The sequence below is a fragment of the Equus asinus genome, chromosome 9, assembly GCF_041296235.1.
Source record: "Equus asinus isolate D_3611 breed Donkey chromosome 9, EquAss-T2T_v2, whole genome shotgun sequence".
NCBI lineage: Eukaryota > Metazoa > Chordata > Mammalia > Perissodactyla > Equidae > Equus > Equus asinus.
Window position 1 is genome coordinate 87,011,192 of NC_091798.1, and position 25,105 is coordinate 87,036,296.

At 39.1% G+C, this 25,105-nt stretch overlaps 1 protein-coding gene across 4 annotated transcripts in view; it reads right to left on the reverse strand.

Moving 5' to 3' along the window:
• ATG10 (autophagy related 10) overlaps positions 1-25,105 on the reverse strand; it is a 208,478-nt gene that overhangs the window by 42,147 nt on the left and 141,226 nt on the right. For all 4 annotated transcript variants that reach the window (XM_014857026.3, XM_070517844.1, XM_044777905.2 and 1 more), the window contains one exon: positions 21,590-21,687. In XM_014857026.3, coding sequence (XP_014712512.1) covers positions 21,590-21,687 — 98 coding nt within the window. The remainder of the gene's footprint in view (positions 1-21,589; positions 21,688-25,105) is intronic.

Sequence of the window (25,105 nt, forward strand, 5' to 3'; positions counted from 1 at the left end):
GTCTATACAGAAGCTGAAATATAATAACGTATACCTGAAATTTACACAATTTTGTAAGCCAATATGACCTCAATAAAATAATTTAAAAAAAAATAACCAAATAGAAACTTTGAAAATACAATATCTGAATTAGCAAATCAGAGCCAAAAATGTACAAAAAGGATACTACATCATGACCAAGTGGAATTTATCCCTGGAATGCAAGCCAAGTCCAATATTCAAAACTTAATCAGGGGCTCGCCCTCTGGCATAGTGGTTAAGTTTGGTGCATTCTGCTTCTGCAGCCTGGGTTTGCATATCCAGATCCTGGGTGTGGACCTATACCACTTATCAGCCATGCCATGGTGGCAACCCACATTTAAAAAGTAGAGGAACAGGGCTGGCCCCCTGGCCAAGTGGTTAAAGTTCCATGTGTTCCACTTCGGCGACCTGGGTTCTTGGGTTCAGATCTGGGCGTGGACCTACTCTGCTTATTAGCTATGCTGTGGAGGCATCCCACACACAAAATAGAGGAAGACTGGCACAGATGTCAGCTCAGGGCTAATCTTCCTCAAGCAAAAAATCAACAATCCAAAGTAACATATGTACCCCTATGTTCGTTGCAGCACTATTCACAACAGCCAAGACATGGAAACAATCCAAGTGCCCATTGACTGATGATTGGATAACGAAGATGTGGTATATACATACAATGGAATACTACTCAGCCATAAAAAAGGACAAAATCATCCCATTTGCAACAACATGAAAGGACCTGGAGGGAATCATGCTAAGCGAAATAAGCCAGACTGAGACAGACAAACACCAGATGATTTCACTCATATGTAAAATATAAACAAACACATGGACAAAGAAAACAGTTCAGTGGTTACCAGGGGAAGGGGGTGTGGGGGATGGGTATAGGGGGTGAAGGGGAGCACTTAAGTGGTGACAGTCAAGAAATAATGTACAACTGAAATCTCACATTGATGTAAACTATTATGAACTCAAAATTAAAAAAAAGAAGGAAAGAAACAAAAGAGAAATGGAGAGCTGTGCCCATAGCAAGGATGAATACTGTTCCATGAAAGCTCTGTCTCCGATGCAGGCAGCAGCAGGCCTCAGGGTAAGAAACACTTCTCACTGCAGGCCGTGATCAAAACGGGGCTGCCAACCTCGGGCACACCTGCAGGGCTTCCTCTTAGAGACAGGCTAGGTCAGGGGAAGCTGTTTGAAATGCCTCTGAACACTCAAACTTCTCGTATAGCCTCTTTCGATGGTCAGCAGATGCATTTTCTTCCAATATCCAGTTCTGGAAAAATCCATAGATTAAAATCCATAAACTAGGGAACCCCTGGACATAGGATTGAGTTTAACTAGGTTTATCCCAGACGTACTCATTAAGCTTGTCTTCTCTTCCAGGCCCTCCAAGTGGCCCTGGGGATACAGACAACTAAGCCAAGGCCAGAGGCAGCCATGGAAATGGAGGCAGGCTCGTGGTCTAGGAGTTTAAACAGGAGAATAACTGTAGTAGAGTGTAGCATACGCAAAAATTCCTAAACGCACAGGGACAGAAACCACGCAGTTCCTGCATGGAAGAGTTGTTTGAAAGCTTCAAAGAAAGGATACCTGAATGGGGTTTTGAAGGGTGAATAGGAGTGTTATGTGATGTGAAGTTGGGGAGGATGTTCTAGGCAGAGAGAACAGGCAAAGGCACAGAGGTATAAAACAGGACAGTCTAGGAGGTCTGGAGGAAAGGAATGGTGCCGGTCAGCTGGATCAGGGAAGATGACGCTGGTCATGTGTTGCATCGTACGGCTTGTACAGGCCTATTTTCCCAAGTCTGCAGGAACGTGCTAGAGGTCTGAAGCTGCATCTTAACACTTTTTTGAGACCTGAACACGTGATATTTTAAAGGTATTCCATAATGTTCTAAGATACGATAAAACCGTATGTAGTAAATACTAAAAAAAAAAAAGAAATGAGGAAGATTGGCAATGGATGTTAGCTCAGGGCAAATCTTCCTCACCAAAAAACATTAATCAACGTAACTCACCATATTAATAGACTAAAGAAGAACAATCGTATGATCGTATCAATAGACGCATAAAAAGCATTTGACAAAACTGAACATCCTTCGTGATTTAAAAGAAATTCCCATCAAGCTAGGAAAGGAGGGGAATTTCCCTAAAGAGTATCTAGAAAAGGGCACCTACGGCTAATATTATGTTTAATGGAAAAGAGAATTAATTTTATTTAACAGAAAAATATTGACTGCTTTTCTTCTAAGATCAGGGAAAAGTCAAAGATGTTGGCTCTTGTATTAAGCGGGGTTCTCCAGAGAAACGGAACCGACAGGATCTGTGTGTGGGTGTGTGTGGGTGTGTGTGTGGGTGTGTGTGGGTGTGTGGGTGTGTGTGTGTGTGGGTGTGGGTGGGTGTGTGGGTGGGTGGGTGGGTGGATGGATGGATAGCTAGATATAAAGAGAAAGAAAGACTTACTTTAAGGATTTGGTTCAGGTGATTGTGGAGGCTTTGGCAAGTTCAAAATCTGCAGGGTAGGCCAGTGGCCTGGAGGTCCGTGGAAGAGTTGCATGTAGAGGCCAAAGGCAGTCTGCTGGCAGAATTCCTTCTTGCTTGGGGAGGTCAGTGTCTTTCTATTAAGGCCTTTAACTAACTAAATGTGGCCACCCACACTGTGTAGAGTAGTCTGCTTTACTCAAGGTCTACTGATTTGAATATTAATCTCATCTAAAAAATACCTTCACAGACACATCCAAAATAACTTTTGACCAAATATCTAGGTACCATGGCCCAGCCAAGTTGACACACAGAATTAATCATCACAGTTCTCATCACCCCTACTCAACACTATTGCGGAAGTCCTAGCCAGTGCAGCATGGCAAGAGAAAGGAAAAAAAGGCACAGAGATTAGACAGGAAGAAATAAAACTATCTTTTTGCACAGACACAAGTCTCAATATAGAAAATCCCCCCAAAACTACAACAAAGCTCCTAGAACTAACAAGTGAATTTAGCAAGGTCTCAGGATATATGGCCAATACATACAAATTAATTGTATTTCTATATAATAGCAATGAACAATGGAGTTTGAAATTTAAAACAATACTAATTACAAAAGCATCAAAAACTGAAATATTTGGGTAAAAATTTGAAGAAAATACATACTGGATCTGTATGCGTAAAACTATAAAAGACTGATGAAACAAAGCAAATAAGACATAAAAATGGAGAGTTATGCTTTTTCACATATTGAAAGGCTCATTATTATTAAGATGTCAATTCTCCTCAAATTGATTTTCAGATCCAACACAATCTCAATTAAAATCCAAATTTTTGTGGATATTGACAAGCTGACTCTAAAATCTATCTGGAAAGGCAAAGGAATAGCTGACACAATTTTGAAAAAGAAGAACAAAGTTGAAAGACTTCCACTCTGATTTCAAGACTTAATATAAAGCTACAATAAGCATGACAGTGTGGTATTGGTGAAAAGACAGAAAAATAGATCAATGGAACAGAAAAGAGAGTCCAAAAATAGATCCACTCATATACAGTCAATTGATTTTTGACAAAGGTACAAGGCAACTCCACCAAGAGAGGACAGTCTTTTCAACAAATTGTGCTGGACCAATTGGACATCTATGTGCAAAACAATAAAATAAACCTGAACCCATACCTCACACCTTACACAAATATTAACTAAAAATGGATCATAGACATAAGTATAAAAAATAAAACTATACATGCCACAACTAGAAGGACCCACAACTAAAAATACACAACTATGTACTTGGGGGCTTTGGGAGAAAAAGGAAAAATAAAAAATCTTTACTTTTTTTTTGCAGAGGAAGATTTACCCTGAGCTAACATCTGCTGCAAATCTTCCTGTATTTTGTATGTGGGACACTGACACAACAATAGCCACTTATCAGTGGTGTAGGTCTGTGCTTGGGGGCTGAACCTGGGCCACCAAAGCAGAGCACGCTGAACTCAACCACTAGGCCACCAGGGCTGGCCTAGAAAAATTGTTTTGATCTTGGGCTAGGTAGAGTTATTTGATATAATACTAAAAGTACAGTATTACATTAAAAATTTTTTTGATTAACTAGACTTCATATAATTTGAAAACTTTGGCTCTGTGAAAAATACTATTCAATGAATAAAAAGAGAAGTCACACACTGGGAGACAGTACCTGTACATCACATAGCTGGTAAAGGCCTTGCATCTAGAATATGTAAAGAACTCTCAAAAGCCAACAATAAGAATATAAAGCATCCAATTAAAAAATGGGCAAAAAATTAAAAAAAATACTTCACCAAAGAGAATATAGGAATGACAAACAAGCACATGCAAAGATACTCAACACCATTAGTCATTAAGTAAATGCAAAATAACACCACATTACGATACTACTATACACTAATTGGTATGGCCAAAATAAATTTAAAACTGACAATACCACATGCTGGGAAGATGTAGAGCAACTGGAACTCTCAGAAATTGCTGGTGGGCATGCAAAATGGTTCAGACACTTTGGAAAACAGTCTGGCGTTTTTTAATACCTATCATGTGGACTAGTAACCTTACTCCTAAGTATTTACCCAAGAGAAATTAAAACTTATGTCAACAAAAAAACACGTTACTAAGTGTTTATAGTAGTGTCTTCCTAATTAACAAAAAAATGGAAACAACCCAAAGGTCCTTCAGCTGGTAAATGAGTAAACAAAATGTTGTACGTTCATACAATGGAATACTACTGAGCAACAAAAAGTCACAAACTATTGATATAAACAGCAACATGAATGAACATCAAATGCATTGTGCTAAGTGAAAGAAGCCACACTCAAAACCGTATGTACTGTATAAATCTATACATGACACTCTGGAAAAGGCAAAACATAGGCACGGAGAACAAAGTTTGGGATGGGAGGAAGAGTTGACTACAAGGGGCTCACCAGGGAATCTGGGGCGAGGTGAAAGAATTGTTCTGTATCTTGATTGTGGTGAGAGTTACACATCTCTACGCATTTGTCAGAACTCACAGAACTGTATACCAAGAAAAAAGTGAATTTTATTGTATATAAATTTTTTAAAATAATGTTCTATTTATCAGAAAAAAAAGAGAAACATAAATAAATAAGGGGTAGAGAAAGCTTTATCAAATACTATCCAAAAGAAAGCTGGTGTAACTATAATAATATCAGGCAAAATGATTTTTAGGTAATTTGCCTCAAGACACATAGCTTGTAAGGGGCAGATCAGCCTTCAATCTACCCCTTCCTTGCTATAAAGTCTATGTTCTTTTTAATATATTTTAATGACTCACATTCTAGTTATTAGGATTTAGGAAAGTTCTTTTTTTTTTTGCTGAGGAAGATTGGCCCTGAGCTAAAACCTGTTGCCAATCTTCCTCTTTTTGCTTGAGGAAGACTGTTGCTGAGCTAACATCTGTGCCAATCTTCCTCTATTTGGTATGTGAGATGGCACCACAGCATGGCTTGATGAGCAGTGTGTGCCCAGGAACCGAACCTGTGAACCCTGAGCCACCGAAGCGGAGCACGCAAACTTAACCACTATAGCACCAGACCGGCCCCAGCACTTATGAAATTTATTAATTAGAAAGAAAAGTTTGAAACAATCTCTCACAAGTGCACAAATTCTACCATGAAATAAATACAGTTTTCGTTTCCAGAGAAATCAGCAAATATTCAGCCAGAAAAAAAAAGTTTATTTAATTAATGTTGGTGAAACTTTTTGTTTCACTTGGAAATTTCTTACCTTGTTTTCTTTTAATAATAATAGAAATCATCCATTACTCCCACCCAAAATTTGAAAACTTGTACCAGACTTCTTTCTAAAAAGAAATCCATATTAGCATTTAGAAGTGAAGAATCCCTGTGGCTGAGATAAACGGTAAGAGGAAGCTGCCTGCTGTTAACTGAAACATTTGCAGGAAAAACTAGGGGAGAATCAGCTCCACAGGGTATCACTGTAAAAGCTGAATGTGCACGTGAACCTGGAAATATTCAGGCAGCGTCACGCTCCTTACCGGAGGTTAAAGGTAAATGATCATACTAACCAGTAAGTAATACTTCCACTGACAAAATTAGGATGTCCAGTCTTCAGAAAAGTCAACATGAAAAGTCAAGCAAAACAGCAATTAAATAAAGTTTCAAGCAAGTCCCCAAATCCCAAGAAGCTATTCTAGTACTGCTCCCTTCTGGGAATTTTTTCCAAGTAAAATACAACAGCTACCAATCCTTATGTTTGTAAATGTTGTAAACTGAGAGCAATGACCTCTTAGACCACGGTCTCAGGATGCAGAACCTCTGCTTTTGGGAGTGAGTTTAAAGTTAAGGTCAAAACTGCGGAAAATGTATAGAAAATGTGCATCCTCATCCTAGCCTTCTATTTCGTTAAGTGCAAATCTGATTTCTTTTGCTCAACTATCTGTGGTCTAATATTACTTAGAAGGTCTACAAATAAAATCTAGAATTGGGCAGGTGAATTAAATGAACACCCCAAGGGAAATACACTGCATGACCAACTGAATCCCCTTTCTCCACCTTCCCCAGCCCCAGTCCCTCCCTGTCTCCCAAAATTCCTCACATTTTCACTCTAAAATATGAGAGGCTTTCTCTTTTCCACGGACAGGGCACGTAACATCACACATCAACCAGGAGCTGGAGAGAACATTCATCGGTGAGGAAATGAACTTTGCTTCCTGCTAAACTCCAGCCCTCGGCAAGAGTTCTCAGGGCCCCTGGGCTCAGCTGAGGTCAGTAATCTGAATGTGAGCTTGGTGTGGGCGCGCAGATCTTTTTATCCACAGAGACAGACAGACGTAAAATAAGGAGCCCTTAAGATTTCTAAACCATCACCTGGAAAGTCATTGCTGTCCTTAGACAAACTGATTTGGAAAACCCCCCATCTCAGAGTGACTGGTTGGGTATGCCGTACTTCAGATTTCTTTAGTCTCTGTCCAATCCTGGCTGGAAAAAGTTTGGGATGGTTAGGTAGATCCTGCCAAACTTGGAGATAGAGTGTTGTTGGTGGGCCAGAACCAGAGGCCAGGCGTCTTCTTCATGTAACAAAGGGAACTCAGACCAAAGCCAATGTTGGCTAGAGAGAGCTGAGGTCTGTGCATCAGCAAGACCACGCTCAAGTACCAAGGTCATGGGACTATGGGGGTCAACGCTAGGTTACCCAGCAAAGTACCTGAGGCCAGGCAGGAATGGGACAAGAGTGAAAGCCGACTGTGCACAAGCAAGGAAGAAGAGGGGGCGTCCTGGGCAATTTCCTGGAGCTTCCTCGGTGTGTGTGCAGGCCGCCCATCTTCACCCAAGGTCCAAGTGAGCTGAGTTAGCTCAAAGTGCAAGGCGGACACTCTTGGAGGTTGTGGAAACTTAAAAGCCTTAATTTCTAAAGTTAACTGGCTACACAAGGAACTACAGAACATACCCAGGGGGCCGAAGTCTATCTCCTATAAAGTGCCAGGATGGAAAGAGAAATTCAAACACCCTATCACCTTCCTCCGGGCCACATTGTGAGTTGTTAGACGGTGCCTCAGTTTGAAAGAATGAACTCTGTAATATCCAAGGCTGTGGAATCCAAGAAGCATTTATCAGTCACTCCACAAAACAACTTTAGCAGATGCAAAGGTAGGCCTGGTCACACTGATCTCGGTTAAGACCAAAAGGATTTTTTTCTGAGCAACCTGCTAGAAACAATACAAACATATAATCCTGATTCAAATCCCCAAAAGACAGATCTGACATGTCTCGAGACTAAAACTCCCCTCGTCAAGGAACAAGGCAGTGTAAGTTGCCTCGCTTTAACTTGACAGTCTTTTGAATTATATCTAGGAAATATGTCCTCTAGCTCAGACATTTTCAAGCATTTTAAAGCAGCAGAACACTTTGTAAATAAAATCTTCCAAGGAACCAAAGTAAAGAAGAAAGTGGAGGTACTTTGAGATAAAGTGGAGGGCTCCAAAGACCCATCTACTTTATTTGGCCTCTTCCAATTATGTCCTCCGTTCCCCCACACACCCTCACATGCACCCTAACACACACACACAACAGCCACGAGATGCCCCCACTCACACACGGGGCTCTCCTGAACCGAGGGTGAAATGCAAATTAGCTGACATGATAATGTACATGAAATGACAACGATTTGATTAAAGCTTCATCAGTAGAACACCTGTTCTGAGAAGATTCCCCACGGTCCACACCTGTAGGGACAGCCATTTTGACCAATGGGGAACACAATGGCCAAACTCACGTGAGTTACAATTTAATTCTCCTAACCAAAGGCCAAGAGGAAACATCATTCACATATTCAAGAGAGCAACACTATTGACCATTCAGCCTTTCCTGGTGGTGACAAAGGCACTGATGTCAAACATGCCTGAGAAGAATTTGAATAAAATGTGGAAAATAATGCATGTCACTGATTATTTCTACCTATGACATGGACTTTGGAGCATCAAAAGTGGTCATTTTACAGGACTCTTACACGCATTTTCTCCTTTAACAACTGTTTATAATTCATTCGACTGTGTGGTGACCTGCAAGTCAAAGGGGGGAGGCTTCAGGGACCTGCACGTGGGCCACGTAAGCCCCCTTCCGAGGCCTAAGGCGCTGACTGCTCCTCCGTCCTATCGCGGAGGATGGGTGTATATGAACAAGTCTAAGTTTGAAAAACTTGCCTGAACTGTGCGTGAGGCCACTGCGTTCTTGTTTATTAAAGAATATCTGAATAAGGGGGGGCGGGGTGTGGGTGAGGAGAGAGCCTGCCAGAAAGGAGCATATTGATTAGAGGAAGTAACTTAGACACATATTCAACTTCACTCCTGTCACCAGCAAGTGGTTTAAAAAATGACTAGAATATCTATAGTACTCAATCCTAGAGGTGTTGTAGGATATGTTAAGATACATCTACATCTCAGTGGGAAGCTGCAGGTTTGGCCACAAGCCCAGTAACAACTATAGACTGTGGAATGCAACAGCTCACGGCATGTCTCGGGCAGAGCACGTGGAGCCGGATTCTCGCTGAGGCCCTGATGGGCTACTTCCACTGCTCGTGCAGCCTTGGGACAGTTCTCCTGGGATTTGCCAACCCTGTCTCATAAAAAACAGCATGTCGAAATAGCCATCTAAAGCTGAAGGTCTCTGCTGAACAAGGAGATTTCCTATCAGAATTTTTTTAATCTTCTTTTGAATGAGAACTACAAAACTCCTTATCTAGTTAATTAATACGACCCCTAAGTACTCTGTACCGGCTTCCTTCCCAATCGCCTGTCAGTCTGGGTGTGCACATGTACTGCTCTAGGAAACCTGAAGCTCATCAATTCTTCTATTGACCACTGTAGTGCTACATTTTATTCAGAACAGGAATTATGTCCTCTGCATTAATTTCACATAGATTAATGATAATAATAGCTCACATTCTTAGCATCAACTATGTGCCAAGCATTATGCCGAACACATCACATGTATTAACTTATATAATTCTCTCAACAACAATGGGGCAGGCTTTATGACAGTCCCCATATGGAAATAAGTTCCCATTTTGCAAATAGGGAAGGTGAAAGGTCAAATAACTTGTCCTCAGTCACAATGCTATTGAGTAGAAGAACCTGAATAAGAAACCAAGTGTTTCTAAGTCCAGAGCCAAACTCCCAACCTGCTGAAAAAACTATCCTTGGGTGCAGCTATATATTACTGTATCAGTCAAGGTTCGCCTACAGAAAACAGAATCGACTCTGACTACTTGAAGCTCTCATGGGGAAGGCTGAATAAAAAAATTCTAGATGGCTTTTCAGGAACAATTCCCAAAGCTACATGGGAGAAGTGGACACCATGGGACCTACTGCCTCTTCTCAGATCAGGAATCTGCCATTCTAGAATCAGCCCCATTCCCATCAACAGAAGCCTGCCTCCCCTGCGGCCACCTCCAGGGCAACGCCACACCTGCTGCAATTCACACCCACAAAATGATGGCCCCATCCTCTGCCTCGACACTCCTAAAGCTAGTGACTGGACACTGGAGCCACACAGACAACCTCCATGACCCTCAGTGCTTCCCACAACGTGCAGCCTCCACACACTTCGGCTTCCCAAATCCTGCACAAATGCATCTGACAGGATGCAGCTAAATCAAATTCAGACTCCACCCCATAAGGGAGCTGGAGAATTATGTTTTAGCTTTCCAGTGTCCGCGGTACAGGAAGTGCACAAGAGAAAGAGGGGGGAAGGGATGTTGAGTTCTAATCCACTATAGCCACTATAAGTCCAAGGATGTTGATGTCCTTTTGAGGAATCTCCTGATTAGAGCTGCAAAATTTCGTGTATCTAGGAAAAAGTTCCAGCGTTTTCATCTGATTCTCAAAGGGGTCTATGACTCCAAAATGGATCAGACCCACTTTAGTATAAAATCTTCAACATAATACCATCTTGAGAATAAGATTAGCATTACAGCAGGAGCTAAAACATAGTGCTTAAGAACATGGGCTTTCAAGTACAGCTATGTGAGTACAAGTTCTGGTTCTGTAACCTAGTAGATGTTGGACCTTTAGTATGCTACAAAATTTCTTTGTGCCTCAGTTTCCCCTTCTCTAAAATGTGGACACCTAATAAGCGTGTTCAGAAGATTAAGTGAAATAATATGTGTAAAGTTTATAGAAGAATATCTGACAATTGGTTAAAGCTCATTAAATGTTAGCTATGCCTACTGGAATAATCTTTAGACAAGATAAGTTCTTATCTTAAAAGGTTATATAATAGAGTTGCATTCAAGCCCCATACTTTTAAGTTCATTCCCAATCTCACAGAGCTTGGAGAAGAAGTGAGAAGTTGATTTCCTGTGACAGCAAACAGAAAGACAAGAGCCCATCTTTATGGTGATGACCCGGTTCTACGCAAAGAATACATTAATCTAGTAGCCAATTACAGCCAGGAGGAAGAGCTCAACTGCAACTGGGCCAAAACCAAATTTGTCAGTTTTGGAAGATGTTCTTCAGGACCCAAAGGGATACTATTTTGAAAGTGTTCAAAAAGCTAACCCTTCGATTGTTTGGAGGGGTATATTTATGGTTACCTCATCCTCATGGGCCCACCCTGAAACAATTTTACTCAATCAGATATTCACACAAGTCTTGTTATCTGGGTGAGTGGATGACGGATAACTCCAGCTCACAAAAATCTTGCAATCCAAGATCCTACGATGCTTAAAGGAGCAAGACTTATGGGCTTCCATGGATTCTGCTCAACCATTTGTGCAAATCTAATGAAGCTTACAAAGAGAAGCTTTGGCCCTACTGGCAGGGACTCCTGCAGGCCGCCTCTGGAAGCAGAAGCAATGCTCAGTCTTGGCAAAAATGGAAATCAGACCCTTCAATTCTGACCACACGTCAACCTCCCCAGTGTCTAAAATGTATGTGCCAGTCAACTGCAAGGAAAACTACATTTCAGCTGTTCATCAGTAACTTCAGTGTTAAATTGTTTGATACATGACTCCAATTAGAAGCCTGGCTGACATCAGGTTGTAACACATTAAGAAGAACAATTATGACCAGTGTCAGCAAGCACTTAGGGAAATGGGTTCTCAAATATACTGCTGGTAAGAGGAATTAGTATACCTTTTCTGAGACTGGCATGGGTACATCTAACAAAATCTTTAAAACTGAATACTCTTTTACTCATCAATTCCACTTCTGAGAATCTATTCCACAGAAATAATTGGACAACTGCATAAATTACATGTACAAGGATGTTCATTTAGGAACTGTTTATAATACACACAATGGGAAAAGAACTCAGTGTTCACAACATAAAATTGGTTGAAACAACTATGCCATGACCTTAGAATGGAATTCTATGCAGTCATTAAAAGAAAAATTTAGATGCATTTAAATATTGGCATGAAAATGTCTGTGAGGTAAATTCAAAAACCAAGTACATAGTATGATCTCATTTGTGTTTGTGTTTATTTATATATAACATATGGGAATATATGTATTATATATGGTTATATAAATATAATATTTTTAGAAAGCTACGCACTGAAAGGTTAACAGCAGTAACTTTTAATGTTTCAGATTATGAGTAATTTTTACTTTCTTCTTTATGCTAGTCTAAAGTTTATTAAAAATTATCAGCATTTATTACTTTTATTAGTCAGAAAAAAAAAAAACAGGTATTAAAAAGTTTTAAGCCCAGGGGCTGGCCTGGTGGCATAGTGGTCAAGTTTGCATGCTCCACTTCGGCAGCCCAGGGTTCCCAGGTTCGGATCCCAGGCATGGACCTATGCACTGCTCATGAAGCCATGCTGTGGTGGTGTCCCACATACAAGATAGAGGAAGACTGGCACAGATGTTAGCTCAGTGACAATCTTCCTCAAGCAAAAAGAGGAAGATTAGCAACAGACGTTTAGCTCAGGGCCAATCTTCCTCACACACACACACAAACACACACACACACACACAAATTTAAGCACAGGTGATAGCACTTTTATTTGAGGATAGACCAAGATATGTACTGCAATTCACACATTCAGAATCATACAGAATCTCTAAGCTCTTTTTATCTTGTATCAACAGAGAAATAGATGAACTCAAATGCCTTTAGAAGACAGGAAGGAAAAGTAAATAAGTGAAATAGATGGGACATCAGGCAGTGGAGGGGACGGGCAACTGACCATGATTAACTACAGAGCACATACCCAGTCTAACAAAGGCATTCAAATGCAAAGAAATTTCCAAGCACTCAAAATACATCTGCAGGCTCAAACTGAACAGTGAGCTGCTCAATAGGACCTTTGCGGTGTAAACGTACACACACACAGGACATCACTGTAACTCTCACACAACTATAACTGAACATCACTCCCTCCCCATCTCCTAAAGTTGGTTTACGTGGTATCTATAAAGGAGACCATCTGTTCATATTTGTGAAATTATCTTCCTAAAATTTAGTACAAGAAAAAAGTTTGTCTCTCCTGATAAATTTTTCTGCTTCCTTCCATAAAAGAATAAAAGTAATGGATTTAATTGGCTTTCCCTTTTTCTTATTTGTTGTTCTAGAAAGCTCAGAAACTCCCCTTAGCCTAGGTTTTCTGTCTTTTTTTACAACTGTCTTTTCCCCTCCATTGCTTAGTTCTCATTCACTTGCTTTGATGGTTATAGTATGTGTATTAATCTTATATTATAGTGTATGTATATACACCACTTGAAATATTTTTGAAATTCAGATTGGACAGAGGGAAGTAGAACTGAATTAATATACTGAAAAAAAAATAGCATCAGCATACAATAAAGTAATTGTAACGACTTGCACAAACCTTCATTTACTTTGGCATTACTCTATTTACTGGCCAAATTTCGGACTATAAAATATAGACTGCAAATGTAATATGGGGACTTTAGCAGCTGACATGGAAAAGAACAAGGAAAGCAACAGGTGAAAAGAGAAACTGAAGGGGATAGAAAGTGGAATGACAAAAATGTGCAATTCTTGCATTGTAGAATATGGATGTACAGCAACCATTATGCCAAAAATAGGATAAAACAAATAGCATCTTTCTTAGGAAACTTAAACCCTTCTAAGGGGCTCAGAACCTACCTGGATAAGTGTGTCTGCAGACCCTTTCTCCCCCTGCCTTCCCATCCGCACCCCACCCCCAGCCTCTCTACCTGCCTCTAGCAGCTGCTTTACCACTCCCACACTAATAACCTTGCTCAAAAACTAGAAATGAGAATATAAATATTCCTCAAACTTGAAGTTTTGGAACTAAGATGTTTATTAAAAATTAAAAATTGATGGTAGGTAATTATCAAGATGAAATGTGCTAAGATGAGTAATATTAAAATTAATTATTAAATATTTCAAATGGTATTTTATTTTTACATTTATAAGCTGTTCCTTTTCTAGGAATAGATACTTCAAGGATCAATGGAATGCTAGGAAATTCTTTAAAGAAAGCCTTTGTATAAATTCAGGGCATGTGCTGCGTCAAAAGTGTAACTTTGATGGTAAAAAGCTAAGCGATATTATGCTCAACTAGATATATATATATATATATATATAAAACAAGAACATTAACCAGCCTCTTGTTTTTATTATCTAGTGAAACAAATTTCAGTTTAAAGAAGTAAAAGCCAAATATACCACTGTAATCTGGTTATTTATAAGAAATATATTCCTTTTTTAACTATGTATCTTGAACTCATTAAAATGGAATAAAACAAAACATCTTAGAAATTAATTTAATAATACAAGGGTCTTAAATAATAAATCATCCCCCTTTTACTTAGATTAATTTAAATAGTTAATTAGTGGTTAGTGGTCAGAAAACTTTAGAAAGTAAAAGTTGGATGAGAATTAATATTATATCAATTCCTAAATAGTATTAAGTATGAAGTGAAGACTTTTCAAAAACACTGTAGGGTGTAAAGCCTAAAAAGAATTTGAGAAAAATTAATTACTTAGAGATAATCAAAAAGAAGTTTCATGTACTTCTTAATTTAAAGAAAGTCTGAGGAACAAACAAAATATATAAAAATGTGTGTTTTAGCCCCATACAAGAAAAGCACAATGGAGTATGAGTAACAAATGTTTCTGAATTGGTAAAAAAATGAATATGGAAAGTGAAACAATTTGATGATGTACGGTAGCCAAAGCATCGGCATTCCATAAACATTGCAAGTCACAATGCAGGTGCAGACTTACAATCTAAAACTAATTACCAACAGAGACACAGAAACATAGCACTGTTGTTATTATTCTAAGATACCAAAGGAAATGACATAATAATGAAAATATATTTCACTCTCCTAAGACAGGAAAGGGTGAGAGAATCACTGAGTACTGTTAAAACATTGGAAGGTTTCTACAAAGTCTACAAGAGGGGCTGGCCCATGGCATAGTAGTTAAGTTTGGAGCTTCAGCAGCTGGAGTTCACAGGTTCGGATCCCAGAAACAGACCTACACCACTGTCAGCCATGCTATGGTGGTGACTCACATACAAAGTAGAGGAAGATTGGCACAGATGTTAGCTCAGGGCAAATCTTCCTCAGCTGAAAAAAAAAAAAGTCCACAAGATAGATACATTTACTGTGGCTCCATAAACCTATCCACTAAAGTGACTTATTAATGTTCAGAATGAATACTCAGAATGAAACTCAGAATCAACAAATTAGCAGCAGATTACAGAGAAAACAATCACATCATGTCCTCAATCCCACTTAAATAAAACTCCACCATGGAAGAGCCAGCAATGGAGCTGGCAGTGATTCTGAAGCAGCAGCAGCAATCCATAAAGCCTTCTTAATTTTCTTGTCATTTAAGAATTAAGCCACTTCCAGTTCACACAGATCCTACCAGGTGCACTAAATTGATGTCATTATGAGCCATCAGGAAATACCCACCGAGACCTATACCAACACCGAGAAGTTTTGTTAAACAGCTGTGTGTTTTAATTGATTTGTATTATTTAAAATAGGAACAGTTAAAAGTCAGTTATCGGATGTTGTGTAAAAGAGATGCCTAAAGACTCCAGGGAGGCTGAGTTCAGAAGAAAGCCAATCAGTGGAACATCACTGGAGCACTGAAGATTATTACCAGAGGAAGCACAATTAAATCATCAGTTTATCAGCCAGCATTATAAATCACCAGGCAACATACCAAGCTTCATTATTTAAGAATCCTTAAGCAGTGACTTCCTGCATCTCTCAGAGTCAGACGCAATCTACTCACCAAAAGGTATGCAAGGAGTTTTGTTTTTTGTTGTGTTTTGATTTTTTTTTTTTAACTCTGAGAGATTTAGCATGGAAAGATAATGAAAACTCACTGAAAGTAACTGTCATATTTTTGCATGTTTTAAATATGCTAAAGGCTTCAAAATGAAATCAGTGGTATTTGAGATATGCAAAATGTGTATTGCACAGGCTCCTCCCATTCCACTCCCTACAAATATTTAACTCAGTTTTCTCTCAGCAGTGCATGGGAACACAGGAGGGAAAATAATCAGTGAGTTTCTTTCCACTTTTATCCACCCAATCCCATTCATTTACTTGCATTTGGACAGGCTTCCTCAGGCATGCGGAATCAGAAAACAAAGTTCCTCAAAAGTCTTGGTTTCCAACTTTAAAGGGCACAGTTCAGGTGTTAGAAAGAATATATTTGAAAGGAGATGTGACACAGGTTGACCTTGGTATAAACCTTCTTTCTTAGTCTTCCCACCAACACTCTGTAGATGCTACCATTATCTTCAACTGAAAAATAACAGTCTTTGTAATTTGCCCAAGGTTGTGCAACTAGTAAGTGGTGGTGCTCAGAGGCAAACCCGCTCTGTCTGGCTCCAGCACCTCAATAAAGGCTCTGAAAGGAAGCAAGCCTTCGTGGAAAATGGCTGACCCCAAGTCTAGGCAGGAATTGCACAACATGAATGTGCAACAACTTGTCACACTAAACAGCAAGAAGTTAGGAAAGCTACTTGGATCATATCAAAATAACTCAGGAGCCAACTTAAAGAGACTTTCACTGGCCAAAGATGAAGTGAATCGAGCATCAAAAATCACTTCAATGAACTGAAATGCAGAAAACATTTACATCCATGAGTTCATTAAGATACATAAAAAGCTTTCTTGGCCACCTTTGGAGGATGCTAAAGAACCAACTCATTATTTTGAATGCTAGAACATAAAGAGAAAGAATCAAGCATTTATCCTGCCTATTCTGTACAAAGCACACCTCAGGTAACTAAGCTGGTGAGGGAAACTGTCTCCTTATAGAAGCAGTCCAGATAATAAGCAAAGAACGATAGACTTAGAACGTCACCATTTTGCAATGCCCAAAATGTTAGATAAATGGAGTTATACAGTAGGCAATAACCATCAATGGCTGCTAACATCACAAAAAAGAGTGATACCCAGACTTTATGGGCCTCTTGATGGAAGTATCCAGAACCACCTATGACATATTCTTGCCCCAAAAAACATACCTGAATCTAATCAAGCCTCAAGATCTAAATACCAGTTTATATAAAATACAAGGGGAAACACTAAATAATACCACAGAGATACAATTAGGGGGAAAAAATCCAGGCTGTAAATACTATAGGACAAACAACTTTGTTTCTTCAACAAAAAAAAACTATAAGAAAAAAAAGAGGGAGGAATGAAAATCTTAGATTCAAAATGTCTTAAGAGATGTTAACTACTTTAATGTATAAATCTTATTTGCAGCCTGATTTGCAGAAACTGTAAAAAAAAAAAAAAGAATAAGAAACGATTGAGGAAATTTATACATCAATGGCTTATCTAATGATATTAAGAAATATTAAGAAACTATTTTAGTTGTGATAATAGAAATTGTGGTTATGTTTAAGTCCTTTTTTAATTAAACTTTTTATTTTGAGACAACTATAGATTCACATGCAGTTGCAAGAAATGATACAAGGAGATTCACCATACCCTTCACCCAGTTCCCCCAATGGTAACATCCTGTGAAACTATAGTACAATATCACAGCCCAGATATTAACATTGATACAGTCAGATACAGAATATTTCCACTGCCATAGGTTCCCGCATGCTGCCTTTTCTAGCCAGAACCACTTCCCTCCCAGCCACACCCCCTCTCTAGCCCCCTGGCAACCACAAATATGTTCTCCAATCTATAATTTTGTCACTTCAAAAATGTTAGGCAGCTAGTCCTGTAGTGCAAGTTCGGCACACTCCACTTTGGCAGCCCAAGTTCGCAGCTTCAGATCCTGGGTGCAGACCTACACCACTCATCTGCCATGCTGTAGTGCTGACTCACGTACGAAACAGAGGAAGACTGGCACACATGTTAGCTCAGGGCTAATCTTCCTCAAGCAAAAAAGAAAGAGGGAGATTGGTAGCAGATGTTAGCTCATGGTGAATCTTCCTGAACAACAACAACAACAAAATTTTAGATAAATGGAATCATACACTATGCAATCTTGGGGGACTGGCTTTTCACACTCAGCATAATAATCTGGAGATGCATCCAGATTGTTGAGCATATCAATAGTTGGCTCCTTTGTATTGCTGAGTAGTATTCCATGGTAAGCATGTACCACAGTTTGTTTATCCACCCACCCTCTGAAGGACATTTAGGTTGTTTCCATTTGGGTTATTATGAATAAGGCTGCTATAAACATTCGTGTAGAGCCCTTACCTTTTAAAGATACATACTTAAATATTTATGGATGAGAGAAGATGATGTTTAGGATTTGCCTCCCCAAAATTCCAGATTGGGTAAGATACCAAAAAAACAAGATTGGCCATGAGTTTGTAAGTGCATTATACTATTATCCCTACGTTTGTATATGCTCATAATTTTCCATAATGTAAAGTTTAAAAAAAAGAAGACAGTAAGAAAAAATTACTTATCTGACCACTACACACCCACATACACAAACACACACACATCTTCAAGTAAAATTGAAGGCTTTTTTAAAATCTTATGATTTTAGCCCAGGATCACAGGAGTTCTTTACCTAAAACAGAGAGCCCACACCTCCCAGTGATCATTATTGTAACATTCACTCCACCAATTTCAGCAGATCCAAGGAGGCACATGGTAACTTTCTTTTGGAAGTTCTTTATTAGGCTGCAGGGTTGAGATAATAGGTAGTCCCTAATGTTGGACAAAAGCAGGTAAGTAATCATCATAATCAAATGTATGAGATTCATGAGTGGCTTGTCTTCAAAGAAGAGGGTTCACGTCTCATACAAACAGGTCCTTATCATCAAGACAAATGCTGAGAGAACGGAAGTGTGATTACTAAAGATGAAGAGCAACAAACTATATGAGCACAATCAAGCCTGAAAATGAAGTGAGATGCATTTTATATTATGCGAAGGCTGCTTTTGTTTTTAAGCTGCTCTGGAGGACGGGATGTCATTATCATGTTCAGTCTGCAAGCTAACAGTTCTTTAGTACAACACTGCAAAATGGTATCTACTGTTTGGTGCCACCAATATTCTATCAGCTCATTCTCCCCTTCACCCCACTATTTTTTATCCACATGGGGCCTTACCAAAATGAAGACCTACCCTCTCAAAGATCTCCAGCAACGAAAAGCCTGTAAATACCAACCCATGAACTAATCTGGGATGAAAAGCCAAGACCTCCAAAGGAAATATTCAAGGTGACTTTCAACTGCAAGCAGTGCAATGGCAACAAGCAGGTTTCCCTTGCTAGGTCCTTAATGCCTGGACATGCGCTGCAATGAGCAATTCTAAAGCTTAATCAAATAAAGTTTGTCTCAAAAGCTGGATAGCTGTCCACTGATCAACCTCAGTAAGACAAATTGGAAGGGACATCTAAATGTTTAGCTGTGTTGTAGCTTGGTTATATCAAACATCCCTCCTGTTAAATGGGCCCCACACCTGGTGTTAGAAATAGTAATGCTTATGGTGATAGGATTTGGTCATTACAGACTACAATAGCTAGAAAAAGATGGTCCACTAATAGCCTGTCTATATGATACTGATATGCCTATAAATTGAAAGATATTAGTCAATTCCATGATAAACAATCGAAGTACAGATTGGTTCATTTGGTTGGTTTAGCAACTTAGGAGTTCTATCAATGGAAGGAACTCTATTGGCAACATCATATTAGGAAACTAAGAAAATACAGCTGAGTTCAAAATCTTGTTCATATGTCAGGAGTCAGAACAGAGATATATGGAATTAAAACCTCAAACAACACAGACCACCAGGAACTGTGCTATAGGCTTCCATTAAGGAGATTAATATTAGGACTGCTGGCGACAGAAAAAGGGAAAGGATAAGAATGGGCTCAGGAGCATAATGAAAAATGTAATTGAGAAGGAGCAGAGAAAAAGGCACTAAAGTTAAACACACATATATTTTTGGATGCTCTCTTCCTCTACCTTTGCCAAATTCCTTTACTCTTAGAACCAAACATCTTATGGGTCCTGTGGATTCTGACACTACAGTATACATTTCTGGGCAGCTTGTGGTCAATGACAAGACACTGGAAGTTGAAACTCTTATTACTCACCTTGACATACTTAAAGGTTAATTTAAAATATTTTGCATAAAATAAAATGCCTTGCCAAAATCATTATGGCGGATTTGCTTACACATCTCATTATCCTTCTTCATATCAACCACCCATGCCTGGTCTATGGAACCAGAGCTTCAGAGGGGGCCATTTTTGTGAGCTGAGGTGGTTTCAGAGAAAAGAACATATGAGAGAACAAGTAGGAAAAATGCAAATAGAACAAAAAGGGAAGGCATCAAACCTGGAAAGAATTCCAAGGACAAACTGCAAGAGATGGCTTCAGGGAAATGAACAGCTGTGTAGAGGGGAGGAGAAGAAGAGACGCTTGAAAGGGCAGGCTGGAGCCAGGGAGTGGCAGCCATGAAGCCCAGAGGAGGCACTCAGACCATAGGCCACAGGCCTTTGGGGAGCTTTGCAGGTTTGCACATGGTTAAGGTAAGTGCAGTGGTGATTAAGAAGTGACTAATGGTAAGGGGCAGGGAGGGAAGGAGAGGACGACCAGAGCTGGGAGGCTCTGCTAATTGTTCCAGGTGAGGCCTTAGGGTTGGATCTCAGAGGGTGAAAGTGGGAGGGGGAAGGAAAGGACTAATGTGAGGGGCAGCGTGAAACATATAAAGGCTCAAACCTAGTTTTGTCCTCAATTAAAACCCAGAAAATGGTCATTTGCAGTCATTGTCAAAGAACTACTTATGAGATGCTAAGGATTCTTATGTTGATTGAGAGGTAAACTGTCATTATTATGATCAAACACGTAAGAGAGCATAAAAATTCTAATGGCTGATAAAGTCATTTTTAAAGGAAGCTTTGATTAAGCTTAACAGAGGCTGGGAAAAAATAAGACTTTTGATCTAAGTAAAAAATATTTTTAAGGAAACCATGATTGGTTGCGAGGTGATGAGTATTTCTAAATTTCTAAAATAATTAACTGCTGATTTTAGCAAGGCAGTAATAATGACTTGATTGACAGATCTATTTTCTCTACTTTTTCAGATCACTATTACAAACCTATTATTCATCAAAAGTTAGATTTTTTTTTTTACAAATGTACCTATGTGTAAAATCCTGAAACATTACAGGTAATACAAGCTAAATCACCTATTTCTTAGTGTATATGCCCACTTAGTTCCTATTTTTATTTACTTAATGCCTTTTTATTGAGCGCCTACTAGATGATAAGTATTGTGCTGGTGCTGGGTGTACAATGAAGAGGAAAACAGACGATGCGGTCTGCCCACAAGGGAGCACATAGTATAGTGGAAAAGACATCAATTTAAAAAAAGAATCTAAGTATATAATTTAAAATTGTGATAAGCACTATGAAAGAAAATTACAGGGTCCTATGATAGCTTATAACAGGGAGGCTAAACCAAGCCTGGGTCTGGGATAGTGTTTAAAGGAAACTGAGCTGAAATCTGTAAGGATGCAGAGGAGTGAAATAGGAAAAAGAGTAGGGGAGAGAGAAGCAGAAGAAAAGAGAAGCAGAGGGAAAGCATCATATACAATAAAATGAAAATATTCTCACCTGCTGGGTAATAGTGTCCCACGGTCCCTGCAGCAGCCGTGTCTTATAGCACTCATGGACTCCTTCCCATATGTCCTTCAGAGCTAAAGGTCTTCCATCTGTGAACGTGCATGGCAAAGACAGTCAGGTAATAATCCATTTGACACAATGGTGCTTGGTGTCTACCTAAAACTACTGGAAGAAGATTATGATTTTTAAAAAAAACCTCTACGAGTACACATACTATTTATATATCAAAAAAGAGCCATATGAATTACTATTTTATACCTGAGAGAAACAAACATTCAAGCTTCTCTTCTTTGTAACCATCTAGCAGTTAAATTATCTGCTCATTCACTACCTCTAGAAATTTTACAAAATAAATAAAATCCAAATGTGTTTTAGAGAGAACTGACAGATAAAAGCATAGGCAAAGGACCAGGTAGACAGACTCCCACTTTCACAATAGTGCACTACGGATACCTCTGAAGTCTTAATATTTCCCCGAGTCCTTAAATCAAAGACCACGCACATGCTTCTTTCTCTCTCTTGCTGACTGAATATCTGTAATGTCCAAATCACTCTGTTGGGTACCACGGGGAATAGAGAGAAGGAAAACACACAACTTCTCTTAGTAAGGAGCCTACCTCCTACTAGGGAAACCATGACAAGTATATCAACAGCATATCAATAACTAAAATATTAGGTAGAAAGTGGTCGCTGCCAGAGGAAAACTGCAGTTCTCCGATCGTCCAGAGGAGGGAGACAGTAACACCCAGTGTCGGTGGCACATGGAGAAAGGGGATTGTTGGGGTGGAGGGACGTGAGAAGGCGTTGGCATGAAGAGATTAGTAAAAGTTTTCATGAACAATAATTCTCCTTTTATTTGTTTAAACAGCTTCAATTATTCACATATTTTCTTAATCAACCAAATAATGTATTTTATGAAGACCACTATGTCACAAGATAAGTGGAGAAATAGATATCTAAGTTCAGAAAAGAAAGTAGAAAGAGGGAATTCACCAAAGACTTTCAAACCACACCCTGCTGGAAAGAAAGTGCTCTAACTGCTAGAATTTAGCGCTATATGGCCCATTCAGAGCTACCAAGTCCTCAAGACTTAGGAGTGTGCTCGTTTCCTTAGGCAAGTGGGCAATATCATTTAAAGAAAACTCATCAGTATAATAAATCATTAGATCCCAAGAAGTATTTGATCATCAGGTGCAACAAAACTTGGGGAAATAATCTACTTGAAATGCCCCCAACACCAAAAGGTATTGCGCTCTGACTTAAAGACTGTAAGTAGAGAGGTGGGGTGCAGGAGACAGGCACTAGATTTGGAGTCTTGGCTGAGTGGGAATCCTGGTGTTGGCGCTTACTCTCTATGCGACTGCAAATTATTTGCTTTTAACTTTACCTATAAAATGAAGATAATAATCCTTTTCAAATCCTGTTCTCATGAGCAGGCTTCCGTCAGTGAACACACCCAGGACTGTGTCAGGCACACAGTAAGAGCTTAACACATTTAGGTATCTCTTCCCAGCCGCCACTGTACCATTCCAGTAATTCTCATACTGCAAAACTAAAAGATTCATTTAGAGACCATTATTTCTTAGAATTTTCTCGTGCTTCTATACCAGGAACATTGTGTTTAATATAGTAATAGACTAACACCACGCAGGGCACTTCTCATGTTTGACCTGAAAAGTTGAACTTTTCCTCAACCTTTATTTTCAATAAATAGCAAGAGAATATTTTGATACATTTTCAATAAGTATCTTCATCTTGGCATTTATCTGGCGGCAGGAGACCATTATCTAGTGATAAATAGTTTTATTCCATTGACATTTCCATGTCTGTAAAATGAACAAGATTTATTCATCCAATTAACATTTGAATGTCATGTTTAGCTACAAGTTAAAAACAAGCTGCCTTCAGTATCTGTGTTATATTGCTTTCTGAACACATTTACAGAGTAGGGCCAAACTTTGCCCTTAAGTTAAGAAGTACACATCTTCAGAATACGCACGTGCACAAGCGTGTGTGTGTGTACTGATGTTGGAAGAGGGGAATAGGATCTTAAGTACTTCAGTGTGAAATAGTAATCTAAACAATCAAATTATAAATAGATGACATGCTTTTAAAATGCTTTTCAGATGTCAAAGTTAGAAGAAATCAAGTCGTAGGATAGTAAAATGTTAGAGCTGGTACAATTAGTAATTTTATAAATTAGGCAAAAAAAGGTCTGGGAAATACATGTCTGCCAAAATCATGCAGCCAGTTCAGGACTGCACTGGAGCGGAACTTCGAGTCTCAGGACTCACAGTTCAGTGCTCTTCCTGCTCGTCCATGCTGTCTCTGAGGGTGGACACTGGGTCTATCCTTTCACCTCTGCAGTCCTGCTGTGTAGTTGCACGCCTCACTCACACATTGCAAATGCTTTATAAATATTCCCTGAATGCATGATAAATGAAAGAATGCCTTCCTTAACTTTATTTTGTCCAAGACAGAGAAAGGCTTTTGCAGACCTAGACAAGAAGACTGGGTTTAAATCTGGTAATCAGTAACGATTTTAATTTTATTCCTCAAAATATTTCAGTCAACAATCTAAGGATGGAGTGAATGGTTTGGATATTACCACTGTCAACAACCTGCATACTCTGCTGGAAGCATTCATCCCAAATCAGAAGCCTAGCAACAATGTGGAAAGACCCAGAACAAATATTATAGAATATTTTCATCAGATTTGAAGCTAGAATTCAGGGTATGTGCCAAAAGTTTTCAAACACCAAATTTAGAGAAAAAAAATTTAACACCTTAGAATACAGGAATTAAAAAATAATCTGGTCAACTTAGAATAACAGACAATCACAAGGAATTAAAAATAAGTTCTAAACATAAAAAGATGCATGATACTCCTATATGCATGTGTGTAAAAGTGCCACCCGCTTGCTACGAAGAGAACTGTGGTTTTTTTAATTGAGATTATGATAGTTTACAATCTTGTGAAATTTCAGTTGCACATTATTGTTTGTCAGTCGTGTTGTAGGTGCACCCCTTCACCCTTTGGGCCCTCCCACCCCCCCTCTGCCCTGGTAGCCACTAATCTGTTCTCTTTGTTTACATGTTTAACTTCCACATGTCAGTGGAGCCACAGAGAGATTGTCTTTCTCTATCTGGCTTATTTCACTTAACATAATTCCCTCAAGGTCCATCCATGTTGTTGTGAATGGGACGATTTTATTCTTTTTTATGGCTGAGTAGTATTCCATTGTATATATAGACCATATCTTCTTTATCCAATCATTAGTTGATGGGCACTTAGGTTGCTTCCATATCTTGGCTATTGTAAATAATGCTGCAATGAACATAGGGGTGCAAGGGACTTTTGGAAAGGAGAACTGTGTTTTTTTGTCTGTTTGTTTGTTTGTTTTTTAAAGATTTTATTTTTTCCTCTTTCTCCCCAAAGCCCCCCAATACATAGTTGTATATTCTTCGTTGTGGGTCCTTCTAGTTGTGGCATGTAGGACGCTGCCT